This window comes from Lagenorhynchus albirostris, chromosome 1, assembly GCF_949774975.1.
Source record: "Lagenorhynchus albirostris chromosome 1, mLagAlb1.1, whole genome shotgun sequence".
In the NCBI taxonomy this organism is placed as follows: Eukaryota; Metazoa; Chordata; class Mammalia; order Artiodactyla; family Delphinidae; genus Lagenorhynchus; species Lagenorhynchus albirostris.
Window position 1 is genome coordinate 34,777,319 of NC_083095.1, and position 24,504 is coordinate 34,801,822.

The 24,504-nt window shown below is 36.9% G+C and overlaps 1 protein-coding gene across 7 annotated transcripts in view; it reads right to left on the reverse strand.

Moving 5' to 3' along the window:
* Nucleotides 1-8,300: 8,300 nt before the first annotated feature.
* GPHN (gephyrin) overlaps nt 8,301-24,504 on the reverse strand; it is a 617,632-nt gene continuing 601,428 nt past the window's right edge. For all 7 annotated transcript variants that reach the window (XM_060140985.1, XM_060140957.1, XM_060140999.1 and 4 more), the window contains 4 exons: nt 21,355-21,419; nt 17,950-18,053; nt 10,424-10,520; nt 8,301-9,308 (listed from right to left, as the gene is read on the reverse strand). In XM_060140985.1, coding sequence (XP_059996968.1) covers nt 9,175-9,308; nt 10,424-10,520; nt 17,950-18,053; nt 21,355-21,419 — 400 coding nt within the window. In that variant the 3' untranslated portion in view covers nt 8,301-9,174. The remainder of the gene's footprint in view (nt 9,309-10,423; nt 10,521-17,949; nt 18,054-21,354; nt 21,420-24,504) is intronic.

Here is a 24,504-nt window from a genome sequence, read left to right on the forward strand (position 1 = left end):
AAGGTCAGCCCCTAACCCTGGGGTTAGGTGTTGCTAGCATTCCTGTGGAGCTGCACAGCTCAGGAGCAGTAGTTCTGGTTGCCACGTGAAGTTTTCAGAGGCTTCCCTGGAGAGAAAAGCCAATTTAGTCATAGGATCACCATGGAAAAGATATCATACTGAGATAGTTGAAAACACTATCATTTATCATTCAAGTGATAATTTATCATTCAATCTACCAACATCCCAATTTTCAGAGACTTAAACATATTTAAGCCGCTTTGTGCTTCTATGAAGAAAAACTTCTAAAGAAGGTAGGATTCTTAGAGGGCAGAGGCCTCTTTATCTTCATACCTCCAGCTTCTAGTATATTCTGACACGTGCTGTAGTAGGCACTCAGTAATTGTTGGGTGAATGAATGAATGTAAAGAACTGCATGGTATTCTCTCTCTGAAGTTCTCCTCTCTCTTGAAGATACATGATTAGGTTATTTGTCTTTGCTTTTCTCTGTGGCTTCCCTGTCAGATTGTCCTTCTTCACCTTTGTGTTGTGGTCCAGTGCTGCAGATGCCCACCTGTCTAGCCACTCCCTCCCCTGCTCTTGAGGATGGAAGGGCACCAGGGGATGCAAACTCACCACTTAGGCCTGGGGGGCATGACCTTAGTGAATTAACTTCATTTGGGTCACCATATTCTAGATTCACACACTTGCTTTGGACAGGGCCCAGAGGATATTCAGTCTCTCAGAATAAATATCATCTGAGTTTTTGAGTGGATGATAGGGTTCCTATTTCCTTAAGAATGGTAACTTCCATGTGGGACCATGTGTTGGGGTCAGGGAGACCACAGCATCCACTCCCATAGGATGTGTATCAGGCAGTTTTCCCAGAAGCAGTGTTGAGGGCTGGATGCATAAATGGAGTGTTTACTGGCATCAAGCTCTGGTGATAACTCTCCACGTATAACTGGCTCAGCCTGCAGGCAAGGGCAGTCTGTACATGTGCAGGATCAAAGGGTTTCCTTTTATTTTTGCCTCAGACACTCCCTTTCCCGTCCTTTACCCTGAATGCCCTCTTTCGGATGGACAAATTCTTCCTCTAGTTGTATGAGTACCATTGGCTCTTTCTTCATTCAGCATATTTGTTGTGTGATCACTTGCCATTTTCTGTGCTTCCTGACTCAGGACCAGGGTACATTTCTGCATAAATCTGATTCATCTCTTCCATGTTGGTGTTACTAATTCTGATGTCTTGATGAAACTCTTCGTTTCACACTTCTATTTTTTTCGAGGCTACTGGTATCTTAAAAAGTGAAGAAATACCAAAAGAGGGAAATAAAAATCATGGTATATTTTAAATATTTACCTTTAAAATATTAATGCTTTTTAACGTGCACAGCGTATTAAACCATACTTATAACTTTACGTGGAGATGATGTCATAGTTCTGAGTCTGAGGCACTTTGTTGAAATGAGGTCCATGACCAATTAACCTTCTGTCCTTGTTCCTCATGAGATGTGCCAACTTGCTCATGCCTGCATGGGGTCCTCTCTACTGCATGTCCTAAGCATGATATGAAGTTTTTATGCCAGGTTCTGTCTCTGGGTCCCTGGTGAGTGCTATACAAGGTCAATTCTGTTGGTCAGTTTAGCAATGAGTACCTACTATTTCCTGGTGCTACAGAGGTGAACAGTCTCTGCCATTAAGTGGAGGAGGGGTGATGTAAGCAGATAATTTCAGTGGGATGCAGAGATAAGTGGAAGCACAGATAAGAGGCACTAAGTCCAGTTTAGGGATTTAGGGAAGGGTTCCTGGAGGAGTTAATGTCCAAGGTTAATCTTGGAAGATTAGCCAGCCTGAGCAAAGGCATTGAGGCATAAAATGACATGCTTTGAAGGGGTAACTGCAAATGGTCTGCTGTTAAGTGAGGGGGGAAAGTGAAGGTGGACGAGGGAGGGGCTAGATCACAGAGGACTTTAAAGAACCTAACTGGGGGCTTGGACTTAATTTGTTGCAGCAGTTTTCTAATGAGGAGTTTTAGCACAGAGAGATTTATGCTCTGCCTTGATCACTTTGGTAGCAGTGTGAAGGACAGACTCAGGGAGGGCAATTCTGGAGGCATACAGATTAAGATGGTAGCAGTGGGACTAGAAAAGAGAGGGTTAATTTAGGAACTATTAGTAGAGTTGACAGAACTTGGTGACTAACTGGATGTGGGAAGTGAGAAGAAAGAGTGACTCAGAGGTTTCTGGTTTGGGAAACTGGGTAAATGGTGGTGCCATTAACCAAGAAACAAAACACAGGCAGAGGAACAGGTGTAGGAGGCAGGAAGGATGAGTTCCTTGTTTGCAGGAGCCCTTGTCTAGCATGGTGCCTTGTATTCAATAGGTGTTTAGTAAATAAGAGGCTTTTTTCTTAAACCTTCAGTGGCTTCCCATGCTCTTAGGCTATTTGACATATATCATAGGGATGTGTGTGTGTGTGTGTGTGTATGTGTGTGTGTGTGTGTGTGTGTGTTCAGTATACACCCAAGAGCCTATACATGTGTGAGCGTGATCTGGCTGCATCCTGGCTTCAGTTCTCTCCAGCTGTATCTCAGAACCCTCCCCTCTCCCTCATCATGCTTGTCTCCTTTCTGGTGTTGTATTCTTTAAGCCCTTTCCTCTGTCTGAAATGCTCTTCTCTCAGTTCTTAACATGCGGGGCTTATTTTCATTCTTCTGATCTGACTTCAAATGTCACCTGTTTAGAGAACCCTTTCCTCAATCCCCGGACAAGTGATTGTCTCTCAGCTCTAAATCCACCATTGCATTCTACATTGTGGTGCTGGGGTTGGAACTCAGCTAATGACATTTTTTTTTTTTTGCCAGCTGGCTTCCTGTTAGGTTGAACAATAGGCTGCATTAGACCACAGGGAACTTGGCAAGCAGAGGGAGCGAAGAAGGGACTTGTGTTCGTTCCTGATTGCTTCTTGATTCTCTCTGTCACCCTGGTAATGGCAACTTGTTCTAGCCTTTTTTTCCCCTCACTCTCAGAATTAGCATCTGGGCAGTGCCTTTCCTTGGAGGGTTGAGTCCTAGCTCCAAGAGGTCTAACCTCTGAGCTTCCAGATTCTGATAATTCTAACCTCTTCCTCCCATCTCCCAGCCCTAGTTTTTTGTGGTATCCGCTTCCTATAGTTATTGTCTCTGACATTTCCATGTTTCTTTTGTGCTTTTCCAGATCTCCAACACAGATTTAACTTATTGTTACGCTAAAGTCTCTTAGTGTAATTTCTGCCTTTCTTAATGGCTGGATCTTACACAACTGAATATGATTTAGGGCTCCATCCAGTTAGTCTCTAACTATAATAGGATTTTCTTCATAGACTTTTCATAATCTATATTTCAAAAAAAATTTTTTTTTTGCTTTCTCATAATCTGTCTCCTCTTGGATATGAGTCTTGGTCTCATTCATCACTGTATCCTCAGAGCCTAGCATGGAGCCTTAATATATGCTTGTTAAATAAATTATTGAATTATTACAAAAGACTACAGGAGACATATTGCTAACTGACCATACAAAATGGCCAGAATTGAGCAACTTTTTAACCTCTTGGTTCTAGGCCAAATTATAAATGAACTCTATAATGATGTAACTCTGTTATAGACAGTTGAGCTCAACACTTCTTATAAGCCTGTTAGAATACAATGTATTATTTAACATAGATCCACCCATCATCATTGGGATAATAAGATACATAATTTATTTGCTTTGAATTCTGTATGTACATAAATCTCTACTTTCTATAATTAGGAATGATAATGACTTACCTATTAGGGTTTCATGAAGATCAAGAGTTGGTTATGGGTTAGATCCACAAAATGTTTTTGGTTAGCAAATAATTGAAAAAACAAAAGCCATCCAAAGAATCCACTTGCTATAACATGCAACATCACTTAATAGCATTTACTTGGTATATGTAATCTGCTTATATTCTTTTTTTCATTGTGTGTTACATGATTTGAAACAACCAAAGCACAGAACCAAGAAAGCAGGTTAAAAAGGAACTGCTTACAAGGAATTACCATAGCACAGGGAATTATATTCAATATCTTGTAATAATCTATAATGAAATATAATCTGCAAAAACCCACACCTGATTCACTATGCTGTACACCTGAAACTAATGCAATATTGTAAATCAACTATACTTCAAGAAAATAAAAACTACAATGTCTAAGATGAGAACTGCACTTGATAGGATTAATGGTAGATTAGACATTGCAGAAGAAAAGAGTAGTGAACTTAAAGCATAGCAATAGAGCCCATCCAAAATGCAACACACAATGAGAAAAAGAGTCCCCCCCAAATTAAGAGCATCTGTGAACTGTGGGACAATTTCAAGTGCCCTCATGTGCAGATAATTGGAGTATCTGAAAGAGAGAAGAGAGTGGGGCAAACAGAAAAAGTATTTAAAGAAATAACTGAAAACTTTACAAACTTGATGAAAATGATAAATCCATAGATCCAAGAAGCTCAATAAACCTCAACCTCAATAAACTGCACCAATACACATCATAATCAAACTGATCAAAAACAACGACAAAGAAAAAAGTCTTAAGACCAGCCAGAGAAAACATATATGCTATGTACAGAGGAACAAAGATAAGGATGACAGCAGATTTCTCATTGGAAACAATGCAAGCGAGGAGAGGGGCATCTTTAAAGTAATGAAAGGAAAACACTATAAACCTGGAGTTCTATACCCAGCAAAAATCTCTCTCAAAAACAAAAGCAAAACAAATACTTTTTCAGACATGCAAAAGCTGAAAGAATATATCACCAGCAGACCCACACAACAATTTTAAAGGAACTCCTTCAGGCAACAGAAAAATGATACCAGATGGAAATGTGGATCCACACCAAAGAATGAAGAACCCCAGAAATGGAAACTACATAGATAAATATACACAATTCTTTCTGAAAGTCAAGCTCTGAAGGGAACAAGAAAGACTGGGTAATTGCTATGGGTAGGCAGGGGGCTAAGGGAGGTTTTCATTTTTGTTTTTAGGACATAGGAGAATTTTAAGGATGTATAAAGCTGATGGGAAAGCATGTAAGCAGGGAGACGTGACACTATAGGTTAGATAGAGCAGAGTATAGGGCTTGGGCAGAAAGGTGGGTCCTTGACAGAAGAGGGTCAAGCACTTCTTTGTGTCCTAGAGAAGGGGCTGGGTGTCTGGGCAGGGAGCCTGTCAATTTAGTGGGGGTGGCAGTCTTGCTGTAGACTTTGGTGGATAGGTATGTACTGCTTGTATAATCATAAGAAAAAACAAACAAACATGAAAAAAAGGAACTGCTTAACTTCCACACAGCTATAAGCAAGAATGTAAAAACACCTTATAATCTTTTATTTAAATATCAACTACTAAGACAAAGAATTGTAATACATCATACATACATAATTTTAAAATAATTTTGGTCAAATAATGCAAATAGATTATATGACGTTGACTTTCACTGTACCAAGTAGAACCATTTTATTGACCCTTAAGTTTTAAATTAAATTTCCCTTGAATCTACCTCAAATGTGTTCATATATATTTTTTTCCTTTTCTAATTCAGAAAGAAAAATGTTCCTTTTCTTCTCCAGCCTAACTGGGCCATCAGTGTCCTTTAATCCAGCCCTTCCTTCCTCTTCTCCTTTCCCCATCTGGAACCTTACTCTCAAATTTTTAATATGCCCACTACTATTGTTTTTCAAACAAATATATTTTCTTCATCTTGTAATTGGTTCAAGCTACCATCCTGTGTCTATCTTTCTTTCCTCATGCCCAAGTTCCAAATATTTCATAGTCACGGTTTCTATTTTGCTATCTGGCTTTTGCCTTCAACCCATTATTGAAATTGCACTCTTGCAGCTCACAAATGATTGCCTGATCAATACATTCTTTTGAGCCCTCATTCTTCTTGACATTTATTTTTGACAGTTGATTATCTTTCCTTCTTGAAACTCCCCTCCCTTGTTCTGGGACACTGTAATTCCCTGTTTTTCCTCTTCTACAAACTGCTCTTCCTTTCATTACATCCATGGCTTTTTCCTCCAACACTCCAAAATAAGGTGCTTCCCAAGGCTCTGTCCTCTTTTCTTGGCAAGTCCTTCCTTAATAATCTTTCCTATCTACCCTTATGTTTCAAATACTACCTTCATGTGAAGGATCCCCAAGGTTATATTCAGCCAGTATCTCTTCTGTGAACTCCTAACCTATACTTTCAAATGCCAACAGGACATGGCTACCTTAGGGCCCCTCTGACATCTCAAAGACATGTCCAAACTTACCAGCTCCTCCACAAAATCCATGTTTCTTTCTTTTTTTTGTTTCTTGTTGAACATGTTCTCAGTCAGCCAAGACTAAAGACTTTGAATCATCTCTTACTCGTCTAACTTCCTTTCCAACACTTGTAATCAGTCATAAAATTCTTTCCATTTTTTAGGTCCAGAGGCACACTCAGATGTCATGACCTTCCTATCACCATTACCCCTCTAACATTATGGTTAAGGCTATCATCACCCCTCACCTGCACAATAATGATCACTTATTAATTGGTGTCTCTCTTCAGTTTTTCCCCAATCCAGTCTATCCTATTCAATGCTGCCAGAGCATTTTTTTCCCCCCAAAAATGATCCTAATACTTCCCTCATCAAGAATCTCTAATGGTTTGTCTCTAGAATAAATCTAGACTCCTTACCCTTGTATTCAAGAAGTTCATAGTTTGGGCCTCAAACATGTACTTTTTTGGTCTTACAAATATATCAATTTTCTGTTTCTATGGCTTAGTGTTTGGGAATATGGACTCTGAAGCCAGATTGTTAAGTTTGCATCCTGGCTCCTCCTTTTATTAGCTGTGTCACCCTGGACAAGTTTCTTAACCTCTCTGTGCCTCAGGTTCCTCATCTATAATAGGAATAATAACACTTACAGGGTTGTTGTGAAAATTAAACATATGAAAAGTGCTTAGAAAAGTGCCTGGTAAGCTCTGTATAATGTTTCATGGAACAAATATTTACTTTTGCCTATCCATATGCACATATGCCAGGAACTCTAAGGACTTGGGGATAATATCAGTAAACAAAACAAACAAAAATCATTGCCCTTGTGGATCTTAAATTCTATAATAAAAATAACAATTATTATTAATTGTACATTCTGTTTCTAGAATACCCTTCTTCCTGCATTATCACCTTTAAAATTCTACCTTGACTTCAAGACCCACTAAAATTTCTTACCCCTTGAAATCTTACCTTGTAGAAGGTTCTCATTGGAACTCCTCCAACTCTTTAAATCTGAATTACAGCATTTATCACATTTTACACATTCTACTATGTTATTATCAAATATCAAACATATCAAATATTATGCTTACTTGCACATGTTTTTTTAATCTTCCTTGATGGACTGTAATGTTAGCAATTATCCCTATTCATTCTTGTAAATAGTATAGCATGATGTACCTTGTACTCAAGCACACAGTATATGCTTAATAAATATTTCTTGGATGAATGTAGGTAAAGAACTCCTTGCATGAGCTTTCATTTGACCTCTATTAATTAACCTTATCTTCTTTAATTGAACATATAAACTAAATTTAAAATGTAGAACATTTTATTTTCAACTTTGGAAATACCAAGTATAAGTATCAAATATTTATTGTTTACAAATTGGCTTTTTTCATTACCATCATTTGGCACCTTGTCTACTAGTGGGCTAATTTTTGTTGTTTGCTTTACTAAGTACTCTATAGCATATTTAATGTCCCCCGTTACCACTGTTTGGAAAGTGCCCCTAAGTTTTTATTAAAGAAGCCATTGTGGATAGCATGTATTTCAACTGTATTTTCTATAGTCAGTACAGATTTTTCCCATTTTTCACTTCCAAACATGATAAAAAAAATGTCCAGGTACTCATCTGCAATTTTATGGTTCATTACTTATTTTCCCCCTCTATTCCAAGGAACTGTAGATGTTTGAAATTTGTTTTTATGACATCTGAAATAAAAATGTAGTTTTTTTCTAAATTATCAACTATCTTTCCTCTAAATTTGCTTGCTATTCTCCAGCTATAACTGGAAAGACGAGACCAACTACAGGTTCTCTCCTACTTTCTAATCTGTATTTGCACAATGCTACAGTAAAATATAGATTACTCTATATTTTTAAAAATCTCCTTTATACCACTTAACCTTGCTAAGCCATCTTAACTATTCCTTTTATCCAGGCAGAATCCCATCAGAATGGCATAACAATCTTCTCTTTTTTTATTAACAAGGCCAACACACACTGGATTTTAAATAATGATCGAGGATTTTTTTTATTCATTAAGTTTCAGTATCATTACAGAAAATGTTATGGTACAGAGTTGTTTAACATTGTTTTTTCTTTGCTCTTGATTTCCACATGAATGCTGGTAACACTAATATCTGTACAAGATCAGTCTTTGATTTTATTTTTTATTCTGTACAATTTTAAATGTATTGGTTAAAAAGGCTGTCAGCACTTAAGGAAGCATTTTTTCCCCCCAGTTTGTTTGTTCAAATAAAAGGTATCCAGTTACTGCCCAAGAGTACTGTGCCATGAGGCTACTGGGATGCGAGGCCCCCCCACCCCCGAACGCTCTGCGGGGATGGTTCTCCTTGAGGCAGGGCAGGGCCACCACCCAGTCACTCTTTGTTTGGCACTGTGCACATAAACACGAGATACATGATAAAGAACAAGCAAAAGCTCTCTGTAAAGTGGTTATGAAGCATACTAAGAAGGGAAATCCAAGTGTTGCCTACGCTAGTATAAATAAGCAGACAGCCTTGATTTAAGAGCATAAGTAGTTGTATTTTAAAGATGAGAAAAACACAAGTTCTGCAGGCACCTACTGCTGTCTACTAAAAGCTATCGCTATCAGACCTAGCATTGAACACACAAAGCAATTTGCAAGAAAGGAAAAATTTGCTTTGATATAATCAGAATAGAGTTGTCTGTTAAGATTTATTTTTAGGTGTTTTTTTCTTTAAAAGGTATTTAAATTCTTTTGAAATATAGTTCAAGATGTTGACCATACAGATCAACTTTTATCCAAATCAGAAAAACTAGCTGTGCCGTTGCATATTACAGGATACAGTCAATGGTATGTAGACATGCATCAAAGCTTTCTCCCGCTGGTGACCATCATAGCCGTCCAATGACCATGACGTCCACCACCTCGCCCTTGTGGAGCTCCACGTACTGCTCTGTCTTTGGAGGAAGCATCAATAATCCGTTGGCGCTGCGCATGCTCATCAGACGGCTGCTCATCTGATTACCTAGGAGGAAATACTCTCATTACAGCAGCATCAGCGTCATGGTGTATGCATGCGCAGCCCTTGCAGTCCTTTTCAGAATAAAAACTGATGAACAGAAACACAGGTCTTCAAGAGGAAGAGAGATGATCAGACTTCCCAGTACCTTTTTCAGGTGGCCTTGCTACTGTATCTTACTACCTTCTCACTGAACTTTAAAAATAAACATTACAAATTATTGCTTAAAAGAACAAAACCAAAATTTTACAGCATTGTGGAAAATACCATAGAATTTCTCAATTCAGGCTAAAATGTGACGTGTGTCTGAAAAGACAGGCTTTTAAACCCTATTAAAATAATAATGATAATAACAGCAGTGGCTACCATTTCTTTAGTATTTACTAAGTACCAGACATGGTGGTAGACCTTTTACTCAACTACCTTATTTAATTCTCAACGACTCAAAAGAGGTTAGATAACTTGCCTAGGGTCCTACTAATTAGTTGGTGGCCAATTTGAATGCAAGTCTGATGGCAAAGCCCATCAGAGACCTACTCACTGTGCTAGCTGATGTTTGTACTTGATAGGACCTTTGTTTAATTTTTTCTGGAATCCCATCAAAAGTCAGGTAAAATATGACTAGAGAAGTTGGGATAAAAGTTTAAAGTCTACAGCAGGTAACTTCAGAACTCTGAATTATCAACGTTGATTTCTCAGTCCTTAAATCTTACCAATATCTAGTGTATAGTAAAGGCTACAGAGAATCACACTCTAATTGGGCTTTAATCTCACACTGATGGGTGGCATAGCCCAGTCCCCTCCTTTTCCTACCATCAAAGTTATGCTCAGAACTTACTGGTTGAACAAACAGATAAAAATCTTCTGTAATTTTACATTTGTATTTCAAATGTTTATCTAGAAAATATGGATCCATGGAATAACAAAATCTTTATTTATTTATTTTTTACTCTTGTCCTGTTATGCTACACTGTTTTAGGAATAAGTTAACATCTAATCTTTCAAAAGGGAAAATGTACAATAATTACAAAATTAGGTATACTCAAAGAAGGAGGTTATACATAAATTTGTGTTTTAACAGGATGGGTGTATAGAGATACCTGCAGGTGTGAATGACTAACCTGTACTCTGTGCCCAAGGTAGTGGTTCTTGGTGATGCCAAGTCAGTATACACCGATGGTATTCTGGGCGAGGATCCAGTTTTACATCACATGATAACTACAGAAAAACGAGGAAAAGAAAACAAACTTGATCACCTGATCATCTCTTAAAACTACAGGGTGGTGGCAGTTGTGCAAAGAGTTCAATGGACATGGAAATATCTTGGCATTCTGCTGTCTCCACCACTGCCACCTTATGTTCTTAATACAGGAAGTCCAGAGGTTGCGTTGCTCTGGTGAAAAGAGAAAAGAAGGCTAAGAAGTTGGTACCCGCAGTAGGAAAAAGGGCAGATGAAAAATATAAAGTCTATTCTTGAATTTTAATTTTACCTCTGACCTATGAATTAAGAAATCAAAGCAGATGTTTTAACATTGAAAATAAAGGAGGTAGACCTACACAAACATACAAGCTCAACATCCATTTATCGGTGTGTCATCCAACTGTCCGTCCATCCATCCATCCATCCATCCATCCATTCATCCATCCAGTAAAGATTTACTGAGGTGCTAATTCAGCTACTCATTCATACACTTATCTTTAATATGAAAGGGATATTTTCTTTTTAAAATTTTTATTGGAGTATAGTTGATTGACAATGTTGTATTGGTTTTAGGTGTACAGTAAAGTGAATCAGGTATACATATACATATATCCACTCTTTTTTAGATTCTTTTCCCATATAGGCCATTACAGAGTACTGAGTAGAGTTCCCTGTGCTATAGAGTAGGTCCTTATTAGTTATCTATTTTACAATAGTGTGTATAGTCAATCCCAATCTTCCAATTTATCCTTCCTCACCTCCCCCCTTACCCCCAGGTAACCCTAAGTTTGTTTTCTATATCTGTAACTCTATTTCTGTTTTGTAGATAAGTTCATTTGTACCCTTTTTTAAGATTCCACATATAAGTGATATCCTATGATATTTGTCTTTGTCTGACTTACTTCACTCAGTATGACGATCTCTAGGTCCATCCATGTTGCTGCAAATGGCATGATTTCATTCTTTTTTATGGCTGAGTAATATTCCATTGTATATATGTACCACAACTTCTTTATCCATTCTTCTGTCGATGGGTATTTAGGTTGCTTCCATGTCCTGGCTATTGTAAATAGTGCTGAAATGAACACTGTGGTGCATATATCTTTTTAAATTATGGTTTCCTCTGGATATATGCCCAGGAGTGGGATTGCTGGATCATATGGTAGCTCTATTTTCAGTTTTTTAGGGAATCTCCATACAGTTCTCCGTAGTAGCTGTACCAGTTTACATTCCCACCAACAGTGTAGGAGGGTTCCCTTTTCTCCACACCCTCTCCAGCAGTTATTGTTGGTAGATTTTTTGATGATGGCCATTCTGACTACCTCATTATAGTTTTGATTTGCGCTTCTCTAATAATGAGTGATATTGAGCATCTTTTCATGTGCCCCCTGGCCATCTATATGTCTTCATTGGAGAAATGTCTATTTAACTCCTCTGCCTATTTTTTGATTGAGTTGTTTGTTTTTTTGATATTGAGTTGCATGAGGTATTTGTATATTTTAGAGATTAATCAAAAGGGATAGTTACTTTCTTTTCTCTTGATTATCAGATTATCCTGTAATCAGGACTGATTATATCAGTCCCAATACTGATAAACAATCTCATTAAAGCAAATAAAAGTAGTCTCATAAAAGTTATACCACTTTGGTTTGGTCACATCACTGGCACTAAAAGAATTCCTCTGAATGAGTCTTTGCTATGGAATGGCATCTTTCATATCTTTGTAACATAGCCAATTTCTGTTCACACACATTATACAGAATGACCAATCAACATTCAACCTGGAGCCACTGTTTTTTTTTTTTTTATCTATGTCATTAAATTCATCCTGAAATCTGATCAAGGTGATAATGTGTTGGTAGCAGGTGCCTAAAAGGTATAACTTGAACAAGTTTATACAGTACATAATTATGATCTATAGCCCATCAAAGATTAGTTCAATGAAAACAAGACTCATTCCAATGCATGAGAATTAACATTTTCCATTAGCATAATAATCGTTTAAGTTACTCTATCTTAAAATGGTCTAGAAATCCTTTACTCAACTAAAACAGATATTGCTTAAGTTAAATGATATAGTTAAAACTTGACCTGGAAATTTTTATTGAAGTGAGTTCATCTCTAATCCATTCTGGTTACTTTGTTTTAAAATATTCTAATAATCTAATTAGAATATTAAAACATTCTAATTATGCTTTTTATCTGGAATCCAGAATAAAATTCAATTCTAGGGTGTTTCTCCTTGATTAAGTCACACTCTACTCTTTCACATGATATTACTTATGTTTATACCCTATTTCATACCTACTGGGGGGTAACTTGCCATTGTTCCTAAATTATTCTGTGCTTACCTGAGGACAAAAATCTGTCTTTCAACCTGAGTGTGTGGGTGTGTGTGTTCTCCAGCACTAAACCACAAGATCTATTCATGTGGCTGTGTCATTTGCTAAGTGTTTGAGGTTTTTCCCCAGCAATGGCACTGAATGGCTCATGGAAGTACAGTGGAGCAAATAATATACTGGGAAGATACGGGCACCTAGGTTCTACTCCCAGTTTTACTGCTAACCGATGTGCTGTATTGGCAACTTATTTTGCTTTCCCATACCTGTTTGTTCATCTACAAAATGGGGTTGTTTGTTTTAAAGGAAGATATTTGTTAATTTAATAAACAAGAATCAATTGCATCAAATTAAAGTGAATGAAATTTTTTCACCGCCTCACAAACAGCTGTTCCTTTTGTAGCAAGAGATGAAGCTAATTAGATTTTTATGGTATTTTACTGAAATGCAGAATACTTTATTCACCAATATATTTAGTTACACTGACACTATAGTTCTGGTATATTACATCAGTTAGCTTAAGAAAGCACCTATTTACTATAAGCTTCAGTGCTTATAAGAATGATGTACCATGAGTAAACATACACATATATCAATATTTTGGTGGAAAAACACTGCAAATGGTGGATGTTTCACTTCTGCCGATTTCTTCTACTCTTTCAAAACTGGGCAGTGAGCTGTGGACTAGGAGTCCTCTGTTTCCTCTGAATATTTTGCTGGCACACAGTAGTCACTCAAGAGATAAAATTGTATTATTTGGTATAGTATTATATGGTATGCGCTACATGTGAAGGTCTAAGAGAGAGAATGAGAAAAAAAAAAAAGAAAGGTCAATGAAATGAGCTGATAAACCACAGACGGGGAGAAAATAATTGTAAAAAACACACCTGATAAAGGTCTGTTATCCAAAATATACAAACAATTCTTAAAACTCAATAATAAGAAGATGAACAACCCAGTTAAAAACTGGGCAAAAGAATTGAGCACCTTACCAAAGAAGATATACACATGAGAAGTAAGCATATGAAAAAATGTTCAACATCATAAGTCATTAGGAAATTGCAAATTAAAACAACAACGAGATATCACTAGATACTTATTAGAAAGGCCAAAAATCCAAAACACTGGCCACACCAAATCCTACTGAGAATGTGGAAGAAAAGGGACTCTTATTCACTACGGTGGGAATGCAAAATGGTAGAGCTACTTTGGAAGACATTTTGGCAGTTTCTTACAAAACGAAATATATTCTTATCATACAGTCCAGCAATCACAGTCCTTGGTGTTTACCCAAGTGAACTGAAAGTTTATGTTCATACAAAAACCTGCACACAAATGTTTATAGCAGATTTATTCATAATTGCCCAAATTTGGAAGCAACCAAGATACCCTTCAGTAGGTGAATGGATAAACGGTGGTACATCCAGAGAATGGAATATTATTCCTTGCTAAAAAGAAATGAACTATCTAGCCGTGAAAAGACACGGAGGAACAAACGCATATTAATAAGTGAAAGAAGACAATCTGAAAAGGTAACATACTGTATGATTCCAACAATATGACATTCTGGAAAAGGCAAAACAGTAAAAAGATCAAGGGTGAGCAGGGAGGGAGGAACGAATAGGCAGAGCACAGAGAGTTTTTAGGGTTGTGAAACTGTACGATATACAATGGTAGATACATGTAACTGTACATTTGTCAAGACCCCTAGAATACACAACACTGAAAGTAAACCCTAATGTAAACTATGGACTTTGGGTGATAATGATGTGTCACTGTAGGTTCATTGATTGTAACAAATGTACCACTGTGGTGCAGGACGTCAACAGCTGGGAACGTTGTGTGTTTAAGGATGGGGTGGGGAGGAGGAGTAATACAGGAACTCTCTGTAGTTTCCAGTTAATTTTGTTATGAACCTAAATGTGCTCTAAAAACAAAATTTGTTACTTAAAAAAAAGGGGAGAATATTTTTTTCCTTCCTCTTTGTCCTGTCCATCTTTTAGAGAAGTGACCTCAAAGAATTATCTAATACAGTAAATAATTAATTGCAAACACAGTGTAATAGGGCACAAAGAAGTAAATAATCAACCCTTCTTAGGGACACTGAGAAAGGCTTCACAGAGGGCATGATGCCTGAGTCTTATGACTAAGGAATTTTCCAAGCTGAGAAAAGAGATGGGGGTGATTAGGAGAGAACCTCCTAGGAAGGAGATCTCACGTCCGTTCTGGAGGCAGAAAAAAGCTTGGTATGGTCAGAGTGCAGGATGGGAAGCAGATGAAGCTGGAAGGGAAAACAGGCCTTGGGATGGAGGGCCTCCTGTGCGCACTTGAGCAGTCTGGATTTAACCCTGCGGTCATGGGAAGCATTGAAGAATTTTAATTGGAGATGCTGACATGATTAGAGTTAGAAAAGGGATTTAAAAGGAGGCAGGATTAGAAGAGAAACCATTAAACATTGGAGCCATCATTCAAACCAGCTTATTTGGCTATAAAACACAGGGGATGTGGATGGTGGAGGGCGCTTTAGGAGAATGGTGAAGATTTGGAAGACTGCAGTAAGGAATGGAAAAAGCTGATCCACGGGATATAAAAGGATCATCAAGGGGAATTTGGGCCCCTGCTGAGGTTTGTAAATTGGAAGGGATAACTTGAACAGCTGTACTCTCTTCTCTAGTTGTACTCAGTGCCCTGGGAATAAAACTGAAGGACAAAAAAGGGAGGATTGATCTAAGTTTGTGGATTCTTAGAGTTACTACAGTTCATGGAAGAAGAGGCAAAAAAAATTTGAGGGTGTTAGAAAAACACTGAAGTGATACACCACAGGATTTAGGTTGGATGAGGAAAGGGGTAAAGCCAGAAGGGACTTATGGAAAGGGAGAAGGGAAGGTGTTATAGGAGTGTTTAAATTCTTTTATATCTACGGGTAGGTAACTTGCCATTGTTCCTAAACTGTATACCAGAGTTGGTGATTTTTGAGATGGAGCACTTCATGGTATTAAAAAGGATATGTGTATTGAGTTGCTGAAGCAGAAATAAAGTTATTTAGAATTATGAAAATAAAGCAACTGATGATAAGAGGTGAGGGAGAGAAGACTTTTAGACGATTGCCAAAGACCTGAAAGTCTTGGGAAGGTTTGATGGTGGTAATGAGGGGAAGGTGAAAGCTCCAGGAGACTCAGGGAAGAGGCTGGACTAAGCTGCACAGATTGGAGAAGAGAGTTTGTGAGAAAACAGATGACCAGAGGGGATTCTATTAGAGTGGAGGTCCCACGTGACATGCTCCAGGCCCTGGTTGGTACCTAGGGCCCGGACTCTGCTCAAGTCTGGTCAAAACTTCCAAAGAGTGGTTAAAGGAGCTTTACACTAACTTTTAAAAGTACTAGAGAAGTTATGAGGCACTGATTTCATTAGTCCAACAGAGAGGCGCTCGAGCTCATCTGCCTTATAAATCATCTAAAATTTATCAAGTAACTTTAAAAATTCTTACACCTGTTGGTGCGGATCAGTTTTAAGTTAATTTTTCCAAAGTTTCTATAACCTAGTTATATTTTTCATCTCTGAATAATAATAAAACTGGTTTATATTTCTTATAAATCATAGACAGTTCTATCATTTTCAATATCTGTTTTTTAATCAATCCATAGGCCATTATATTCTCATATAACAGGTATCCAATTATACCTTTTGATGTTCAATGACTGACCTTTTTTAAAGCTGAATAATGCTCCATTGTACACATACGCTTCATTTTCCCTATCCATTCATCTGTTGTTGGAAATTTGGGTTGTTTTCTTATCTTTGTATAGTGAATTATGCTATAATGAACACCGGGGTGCAAATATCTGTTTGAGATCCTGATTTCAATTCTTTTGGACATATACCCAGAAGTGAGATTGCTGGATCATACAGTAGTTCTACTTTTAATTTCTGAGTAACCTCCATACTGTTTTCCATGAGGCAACATGGATAAACCTAGAGGACACGATGCTAAGTGAAATAAGCCAGTTACAAAAATACTGCATGATTCCACTTATAGGAAGTATCTAAAATAGTCACTCACAGAGGCAGAGAATAGCATGGTGGTTGTCAGGGGCTGAGGGGAGGAGGGAAGGGAAATTGTTGCTCAATGGATATAAAGTTTCTGTTATGCAAGGTGAATACATTTTAAAGAATCTGCTGTACAACATATTACCTATAGTTACCAATGTGGTATTGTGCACTTTAAAACACTTTAAGAGGATAGTTCTCACATTAAATGTTCTTAGCATGAAATAAACAAACAAATCAAAGAACACAAAGAAATGTTTGGAGGTGATGGATATGTTTAGTACCTTCATTGTGATGACGGTATCACAGGTGTTTGCATATGTCCAAATTCATCAAAATGTCTACATTAAATATGTGCAATTGTGTATATCAATTATACCTTAGTAAAGCTTAAAAGAAAGAAAAGTACTGATTTAGTATTATAGTTTAAATTGCCAGGAAAATTGTTCATTAGTTATTACATAGAAACTGTGTTACATAATTAGTTTACTAGTAGTAGTAAAGCAAACTGAAGTTAGTGTTGGTGGAGAAGGGGACTCTAATTTCGGAGTGATTTTTACTGCAGGTATAATTCCTCAGCCTTAGTGGTCCTTTTTCCAAACAATATGGTCTCCCTTTTCTTCTGCTTCACTAGCGTCTCTTTCTTGTCCTTTAATTGTCTTTTTCTGAACTGTTTAAAATTTATCAGCGGGGTCACAGAAAAAGTGATCAGCTAAATTGCTGTTCTCTCTAAGTTTACATAGGGGAAATTCTTGTCCCTCCTTCCATATAGGTTTAGTATTAGTTTAGTATTCTATTGACCATTTTGTCATTACATATCCACTCCTAAATGGACTTCTAGCTGGAGAAAATTATTCACTTTAGGAGTCATGGAATAATGTGGGAAGGGAATAAAAGGGACTCCTTTCCCTCTGTTTTCTGTCATGAAGAGGGGACTATAACCACATTTTTCCTCAAAACTAATATAAAATTCTAGACGTTTGTTTTGGGCAGTTAAAAAATCATATCCTAATTTGTTATTAGGCTTCAATTTTGGTTTCCGGTCATTAGAAAACATTACCCTGGCTTTGATGATGGTTGGCCGAGGATCCAAGATGCCTTGCATCTTTCTCAGTGCAGGCACAACAAAGAGATTGCAGGTGACCACGGCTGACACAGGATTCCCTGAAAGTCAACCAAGCAGTTATTTATAGTACACACATAAAAATTTGCCATATAATTATGACTGTCTATACCTTCAGGTATCATAGAGAGTGAAATGACTAACCACTAGCATTCCTCTTCTGAATCACCTTGAATCCAAAAGGATGCCAGAATAGAGCTGTAGTTGACCAAATGCCACAGAGGGTGTAAATATTTGGATCTAGCAGTGAAACGCAGAGACTTCTGATGCACAGAAGCTGTTTGGCACCATTTATATCTGTTTTCCTGAGAGCCGTGCATTGAAAGCCTTTAGTAATGAGTTTGCACTTGCTATTTTTAAAATGTTCTAAAATTACCATAGTAGTACATGCTCAGTGCAAAAGAAAATTAGCAAGTAGGATAAGAATAAAGAAATTTATCCATAATCCCCTCTAACCAAAAATTTCTTTAAACTAAAAAAACAACAACAATGATTTAAGACGTGAAGGACTTGAAGGCGAATACTCTTAGGAACGGAATTATGTTCCCCTCAAATTCATATGTTGAAGTCTTAACCCCCAATGTGGCTGTATTTGGAGAAAGGACCTCTAAAGAGGTAACCAAAATTAAATGAGGTTGTAAGGGTGAGGCCCTAATCCAATAGGGCTGGTGTCCTTATAAAAAGAGGAAGAAACACGAGTGTGTATACACAGAAGAAAGGCCACGTGAAGACACTGAGAGAAGGTGGCCATCTGCAAGCAAGGAAGAAAGATCGTAACAGAAACCGACCTTGCTGGCACCTTGATCTTAGACTTTCAGTCTTCAGAACTGTGAGAAAATAAATTTCTGTTGTTTAAGCCACCCAGTCTGTGACATTCTGTTATGGCAGCCTGAGCAGATTAATACAAACACCAAGTTTTTTTGCAGTTATAAGAAAAATTTGAGGAATTCAACTGTACCTCTCCAAGAAGAAATCTGGGTGTGTCACGCACTTCAAAGAGAGGTATGGTGGGCTATGAAAAAAACGACTGAGCTGAGAATAACAGATTTTGCTTCTTGTGTGGTATTGTTAACTAACCAAGCCATGCGACCCAGGCAAGAGTTCCAAACCTTTCTGGGTCTAACGTTACTCATCCACAAAATGAAAGGTTTGGATTATATGATTCTTAATATTCCTTTTGGTTCTAAAATTCAAATTTTACTAATACTTTTATACAGTGGTATGTGAGTATGTATATATATAGAGAGAGAGGGGGTGGGGAATGCTTATTATATTTTAGGTTACCTTGGCCTGGCTTTGTGCTGCTAATTTCATCATCAAAATAAAAGCAATGGTCAGTTTAGCCTATTACTAGCTAAAAGCATACCTTTAATTTTCTTCTACCCACAAAAGCAGTTAAGAATAGATTTTTTTTAAGTTGTTAAAAAAAGTTGTGATGAATGACATTGATTATTTCAATAGAAAAAGTGAATTGTCCCACAGGACAGCAGACTCTTAATGAGAATCAATTGCTTTCCTCTTGCCTCAAAATATGAACAGATGGAAATTTTTCTGGAAAAGCAAAAAAAGGAAAAATAAAAGAAAAATAAGTAAGAAAGCTATTGCTCAACAATGATTACAGTATTCTTGTAATGCTACTGTTTTATAAAATTACTCTATAAAAAATGAATTGCTCTATATAAGAAAAGGGACTGGAAAAATCAACACCAAGAAAATTGCAAATAGTGGTTATTTCAGGGGGAGGGAGATTATGGATAACATTTCTTAATGCTTATCCGTGTTTTCTAATGTTTTTACAGTGAACACATGTTACTATAGTAATTTTAAAAAGTTAAAAAAAAGAACAAGTAGATAACACATAACTTTTCAACTGCATTAGAACTTATCAAGATTAGTAATGGCTTTAAGTGCAAGGACCTTAAGAAACCAAAAATCCAATTCTGAGTTTTCAAATCCTTATAAAAAGAACCACTTTGCTGGTTCTACAATCTGAACATGTGAATTGTTGCTGCCCTCTTTTGGTACTTTCAGGCTGAGCAGTGAAAATCTCAAAATAAAGCAGCAATTTGAAAATAGGCTATTTAATTATAACTTCTTTGGCAGATCAACAACACTTAGTAATGGCAAAATAGGCTCGCACTATAACATACTTTGTAGGTCAAGTCATATCTTCTGTAGACAACAAAAACAGTCTCTTCTAGTCAAAATGAAGCTAGGAAGATGATTTCATTTCTCTATATAATGGTCTTCAGAGTATCTAGGGATGTATTAAAGGCCCTAAGGAGTTTTGTACCACAGAAATCGTTTGAAGACTAAAACTTTATTTACATGACCTCGCTCTTAACATTTCCTATATGAGAGAAACATACTCTCTTTTATGCTTACAGATAGGGGCTTTAAACATGTTTTTAAAGTTCTAAAATTTTCTGCCTGCCTTCTTTTCTTTCTATCTCTATTTTGACCTTTATTTAATATCAAAAAGCAGGTAAATATCCCAAAGCCACCAGACTTGTACATCTGAAAGGAATAAGTAGGTTATTTTCTAAAGGAATCTATGCCAAAAAATAGAGAATGGGACACTGCTACAGATCAGAGGATAATTTTTTAAATTGAAAAAAATAAGTAGATACACAAAACTTCTAAACTGCTTTAGAATTTATCAAGATTAGTAATGGCTTTAAAACCTGGCTTTAAATGCACAGCCAAAGTCCAAAACTTGTAAACGGAACCACTTTGCTTTTTCTATAATCTGAACACGTGAGTTTCTGCTCACGTGGGAGAAGGTGGGGATAATGATGTGGTCAGACTGATGATGCCTGGGATTTGGCTGAGAAGCATCAGTATTTGCAGCCCCTCCTGTGTTGCTGCTCTCCCCAACCAGTCCAAATCTGGTGAGAACCAAAGGCAGCTTTGTACTTTTTTGTTCTAGTATTTCCATGGGCGATTTAAGGCCCTTTGGCCCCTTGAGCATAATACTCTAGTTGTGAGAGGTAATCATACTGCTAACTTTGACCAATTTCCTGTAAGGAAAAGCAGGTGCCCTAGAAAGACGTAGTGACACTTAACTCCTGATTATCATCTTAGGGTCTGAAATGTGCTTTGAAAGATACTAATTTGACTTTCACACCAACCCTAATTAGCCCCATTTTATAGATGAAGAAACAGCTTCAGAGACGTTATGTGATTTGTCCAAGGTCATACAGTATGAAAAGCTGGGATTTGAACCCAGGTGTTTCAGATTCCAAATCATGCGCTCTGATAGGGGACTGGTCACCTGGGAAACAAAAAGATTTTGGTCATTTTTCCAGAAAAAGCAAAAGAAACTATTTCAATTATTCTTACCTGGTAGTGCAAAGATTATTTTTCTTACACCATCAATATCCAAAGTTGCAAATGTCGTTGGCAGGCTAGAGGAAAAGTAGAGGTTGTTTGTTAGTGACTGCTAAGCAACCTGAGTAGTAAGTTAAATACTGCAGTTTTCTTGTTACATGGTTCTTCATACAGGTCACCTATTGTGTGAAAGTTCTTTTCTGTTGACTCTCCTTTAAATCTTTATAACCTGAAGTGTTTCGAGAGCATTTAAATTACTTCTTTTTTAGCATCTTCTGTTTTCAAGTAACCAAACTTCCTGGTTTTCTGTAGTTTACATTTTTTTCCTTCTTGCCAGTGCTGTAGAAGCATATGCCAAATCCTGGAGTTTCTGAACCCCTCTAGTTAACAATGTCTATACGTTTTTTTTTCTGCTGGAGAATAACAATCATTCTTTTTATCTGAAGACTACCTGGTAATACAAGTCTATCAGATAACTACCTATTGTTCAAGATGAGTATTTCTCAGCCCTTTAAGACTATACTCAGCAATAAACAGAAAAGCTTCCCTCCTATGAAGGGAATGTTTTGAAATGTCAAAATAAATAAAATACCATGACTAGAACAAAATTAAAGCAATAGTAATTTAAGAATATTATCAAATTATACTTCCTCAAAAGTCTGACATGAACCCTCATCATGGGGGTATGCAGAGGGGTGTGAGTGTGAAGAGGGCAGGTGGTTAATAATAGTGATTTTTTTCTATTGACTACCCTTAATATAGAATTTCAGCTAAAATTTTTATTATATTAATGAATCTTGAGTGATGCAAAATTCTTAGGGAATGCTGAAATTTAAAAGTAGCTGAAAAATTACCCTTTTAAGCACCCAAATTGTTTTTCTTTTTACTATTTTTGCTCATTGGTTGAAAGAAGAAAGGATCACTCACTCATTACCTTTTGCAATAATATGATGAACATTAATATTTTTGATGAATTACAGCCATCATTATGAATTGATTCTACTCTGCTATGATACAGAGATTTTGGGTCACAGGGGTATTAAACCATAACATAACAGTACACGTGGCGGTGTTTCTATAGTTCTTGTTTCTGTTTTTTTCCCCTAGTTTTTTTTTCTGTAGGTCCCCTTAATGCTAGACTGCCATCATCTTGACCCTTAAAGCTGGCCTTTGGTTTGGGAACCAGAGAGCAGTAGTAATAGTTATATTGTTGGAATGATAATAATAATAGTAATAATAGAAGTTACTATTTTTAAAGAAACATCTAAGCATTATATCCATTATTTCATTTAATTCTTACAATAATCCCATGAGGTGACAATTGTCATCCCATTTTACAGATGAGGAAAATGAGACTTAGAGAGATTAAGCAATTTGGCCAAAATTACTCAGATACTAAGATTTGAACCAAGGTTCTTCTAACTTTATGGCTCATAATTAGATAAGGCTCTCATAGGGTACACTGTGAAGTGTTATTACATGGACTTCGTAACATCTATTCTTGGCTACTCTGAGGTCTGTTTTTGCTTACTTCCTGACTCTTTGCTGTGTTTTAGAAAACTGAGATTAGAATGTCATATCCATTTATAGATAGGTTATTTGGCAATGACTATTACTGTGTGATGAAAATAATTTCCAAGATACATTTTCGACAACAGCTATGCTCACTGTAGATGATCCATAAAAACTGTGATTGGTAGATCTGGTCGATAATATTCCAAATGCTTTTTGAGTATCTCCGTGTCTAAAAGGAAAGAGGTTAATTGCATTCTGAACGTACTGTATGTGGGAAGAGCAAAGCTAAATTGTTCTTGAGCTTTTTATATTTCTTCTTATTCTACTATTAAGTAGCAATTACCTTTAAATTCTTCTTCTCTTCAGACAAGTATAAAATTCTGGACAATTAAAGGAAGCCCATTTAAACTTCTACACCATTTTTTTAAAATAGCAAACTAACACACATAATAAGATTGAGGAGGGAATGCATAACACCTTCCTTCTACTGTATTTAAAACCAATTTAAATCATCTTTTGAACCTTGCAGACAGCTACTGTGATTTCTCTGAAGGTACTCATTTTAAAAAGGTTCCATTACAATAAAACATTTTGTTATGTGGCTGCTATCATGAGTGTTTTATTGCTAGACTGTGAAGTTTTTGTTTAGGATCTGGAAAGTCATTTCCTTGAAACTCAACACCTATTGTTCGTTTTTCCTCTTGAGATCAGAATGTAACAGCTTTTATACAATAACCGAAGTCACAGAAGTCCTACAGCTGAAGTAAGTGGTAAATAATAGACTAAAAATAAAATGAGTACCAAAATTATACATCATGGGTGCTGAGATTAATTTAAATAATAGATAATTTAAATAATAGATATTATACAAATATTTCTCCTCTAGAGGTGAGGGTAAGTAATGTCAGCTTCTTTCTCACTGCAAAGGAATAATCAATTCAATTTTTGAGATTAGTGAGAAGTACACTGACATACTTTTGGGATTTCCTCTGTATTCTAATCAAATTAGTACTGCCCATGGGGACAGAGTAAAAAAAAGCCTGTGTACTCATAGCATAATAATATTTGCTTAAGACAAGATATTCTTAATAAGAATGATCCCAATCCAACACCTTCAATAGTAAAAGGGCCTTGTCAGTGGCAGCATATCAGAGCAACTACAGAAATATAATGCCAAGAATTCTAAATTCTATTACATTGTGGAGAAGGCTTTAGGGACAATCTTAACTTCATACTTAAATATAAAGCCTGATCTCTGCCTTAGAACTGACACAAGGTATCCAATAAATCAGGGAGCTTAGGAGGGCTGGCTTGACACTTAAAAAAGGTTTCTGGAAATTGCTGCTAGTTCCCATAGCTCACTTGTAACAACTGGTAAGTCCCACCTCTACTTTCTCTTAGGGTTCATATGAGCACCCATCAGAGTATGACCCTGAACTAAAGCATCATTACTGTTGTCCCTGACAGCATGGAGGTGTGCTGGAATGCTCACCCACACACTGAGGGCTTTCAACAGTGTTTTTATAATGTTTACATACCACAGGTTTATAGAGGAGCAGGGGTCTCAACAGGCAGGCTGTTGTTTAAAGACATGGCCACACATATTTTATCAACACCAATGTTTGCATTCTTTGAGGATTTACAATG